Here is a 2500-nt window from a genome sequence, read left to right on the forward strand (position 1 = left end):
TGGGCTGCAACTCCCATGTTCACTCGTATGCACACGAGTGGGCGTTTACGTGTATGACCGTTTTTACCCCGCCATGTAGGCAGCCATACTCCGTTTTCGGGGGTGTGCATGCTGGGTATGTTCTTGTTTCCATAACCCACCGAACGCTGACATGGATTACAGGATCTTTAACGTGCGTATTTGATCTTCTGCTTGCATATACACACGAAGGGGGTTTCAGGCACTAGCAGGTCTGCACAAATGTTGACCTGGGAGATCGTAAAAATCTCCACCCTTCACCCACCAGACGCCGTCACCGTGACTCGAACCCGGGACCCTCAGATTGACAGTCCAACGCTTTAACCACTCGGCTATTGCGCCCGTCAGTCAGGACTCGAGTGTCCCTAAACATCGGATACTGCTTACCCTCGGGCAGTTTTCCTTGCCTCAGGTAGATTCGCCCACAGGTATACCTTCACCCGCGGATACGACGGTCTCTTGAATACAGCCCCCTTATTGGCTGACGCTCTTCAGGTCAGGTTGTTCAGGATACAGCCCCTTTATTGGCTGACGCTCTTCAGGTCAGGTTGTTCAGGATACAGCCCCTTTATTGGCTGACGCTCTTCAGGTCAGGTTGTTCAGGATACAGCCCCTTTATTGGCTGACGCTCTTCAGGTCAGGTTGTTCAGGATACAGCCCCTTTATTGGCTGACGCTCTTCAGGTCAGGTTGTTCAGGATACAGCCCCTTTATTGGCTGACGCTCTTCAGGTCAGGTTGTTCAGGATACAGCCCCTTTTTTGGCTGACGCTCTTCAGGTCCGGTTGTTCAGGATGCCAGTTGATTCGGTTGTCAGCTTGTCACTTGGTGGGTTGACTGCTGACTGATTCTATTTTTCGTTGTCATCTCCCCCTCTCTCTCTCTCTCTCGGTTTCTGTGTCTGTGTCTGGATCTGTCTCTGTTTCAGGATCTCTCTCTCTCTCTTTCTATCTCTGTTTATCTGTGTGTATGTTTCTCTATAGGTCTGTTTCTTTTCTGTTTCTGTTTCTCTGTCTCTGTTTCTGGATCTCTCTCTCTCTCTCTCTCTCTCTCTCTCTCTCTCTCTCTCTCTCTGTGTCTCTCTCTCTCTGTATGTTTCTCTATAGGTCTGTTTCCTTTCTGTTTCTGTTTCTCTGTCTCTCTGTCTCCATCTCCTCTCTGTGTCTTGTCTCTGTCTGTCTCATTCTCTCTCACTCTGTCTCTTTCTCAGTCTGTCTGTCTGTCTGTCTCTCCATCTCTCTCTCTCTCTCTCTCTCTCGCTCAGAGTTCCCTCTCTTCCCACATATTACACAATTTACCCCCCCCCCCTTCCCCTGAAATGCCTTTCCCTCATTTCCTCCCTCCCCCCTTCTGTATATTTCTCTGGATTCTTTTGTTGTTGTAGCTTTTTTTTCTTTCTTTTTTTTTTCTATTTTCAGACCATTTCTGGCCTTCGCCTGAGAGACAACTTTCTGAAGAGAACCTATGAGCACGATGAACTTGCCCAGGTGTTGGTTCTGAACCGGGGGGACACTGTTTGATGTGACACCGCGTCGTCACTCGTTGGATGTGTGTGTGTGCATATATATATATGTGTGTGTGTGTGTCGTGTCCTTATCCGTATTTACAGCCTTAACGCACGTACAGCATGTAATTTACATGACCGCTAGAAAAAAAAAAACAAAAAAAAACGAGGGAAAATATTTACAACATCCACCCCCCCCCCCCCACCCCCCGCCTCCACACCCACCCCCGTGCCCCCCCCCCTCCCCCCAAAAAAGAAAATCGATATTTGTTTTGTACATATTTTTTTTATACGAAACCGATAGAGAGAGAGAGACAGACAGACAGAGACAGACAGACAGAGACAGACACAGACAGAGACAGAGACAGACAGACAGAGACAGAAAAAGACAGACAGACAGACAGACAGACAGAGACAAAAAGAGAAACCCGACGTACTGACAGCGTTGTAGAGTGGACGAGAAAAAAAAACAACAACCATGTGCAGAAAAGCCAGGTTCTGACACACAACCGCCAGACAGTCCTGATGGAGTGTGGAGAACAGTTCCACTGTGCCGTGACCCAGTGACTCTTCACAAGAGTCAAGGGAGAAAAAGATGATGAGGGAGGAGGAAAGAAGGGAGGAAGGAATGGAGAGAAGAAGGAAGGAAGGAAGGAATGGAGAGAAGAAGGAAGGAAGGAAGGAATGGAGAGAAGAAGGAAGGAAGGAATGGAGAGAAGAAGGAAGGAAAGGAGAGAAGAAGGAAGGAAAGAAGGAAGGAAGGAATGGAGAGAAGAAGGAAGGAAGGAATGGAGAGAAGAAGGAAGGAAGGAAGAAGGAAGGAAGAGAAGAAGGAAAAAAGGAACGAAGGAATGGAGAGAAGGAAGGAAGGAATGGAGAGAAGAAGGAAGGAACCAACGAACGAACGAAGAAAGGAAGGAAGAGAAGAAGGAAGGAAGGAATGGAGAGATTGGAGAGAAGAAGGAAGGAATGGAGAGAAG

The 2500-nt window shown here is 47.9% G+C and overlaps 1 protein-coding gene across 1 annotated transcript in view; it reads left to right on the forward strand.

Moving 5' to 3' along the window:
- LOC143294910 (trafficking protein particle complex subunit 13-like) overlaps positions 1-1668 on the forward strand; it is an 87288-nt gene extending 85620 nt beyond the window's left edge. The window contains exon 11 of the mRNA XM_076606429.1: positions 1435-1668. Coding sequence (XP_076462544.1) covers positions 1435-1536 — 102 coding nt within the window. The 3' untranslated portion in view covers positions 1537-1668. The remainder of the gene's footprint in view (positions 1-1434) is intronic.
- The last annotated feature ends 832 nt before the right edge of the window (positions 1669-2500 follow it).

Source organism: Babylonia areolata, chromosome 20, assembly GCF_041734735.1.
Source record: "Babylonia areolata isolate BAREFJ2019XMU chromosome 20, ASM4173473v1, whole genome shotgun sequence".
Classification (NCBI taxonomy): Eukaryota; Metazoa; Mollusca; class Gastropoda; order Neogastropoda; family Buccinidae; genus Babylonia; species Babylonia areolata.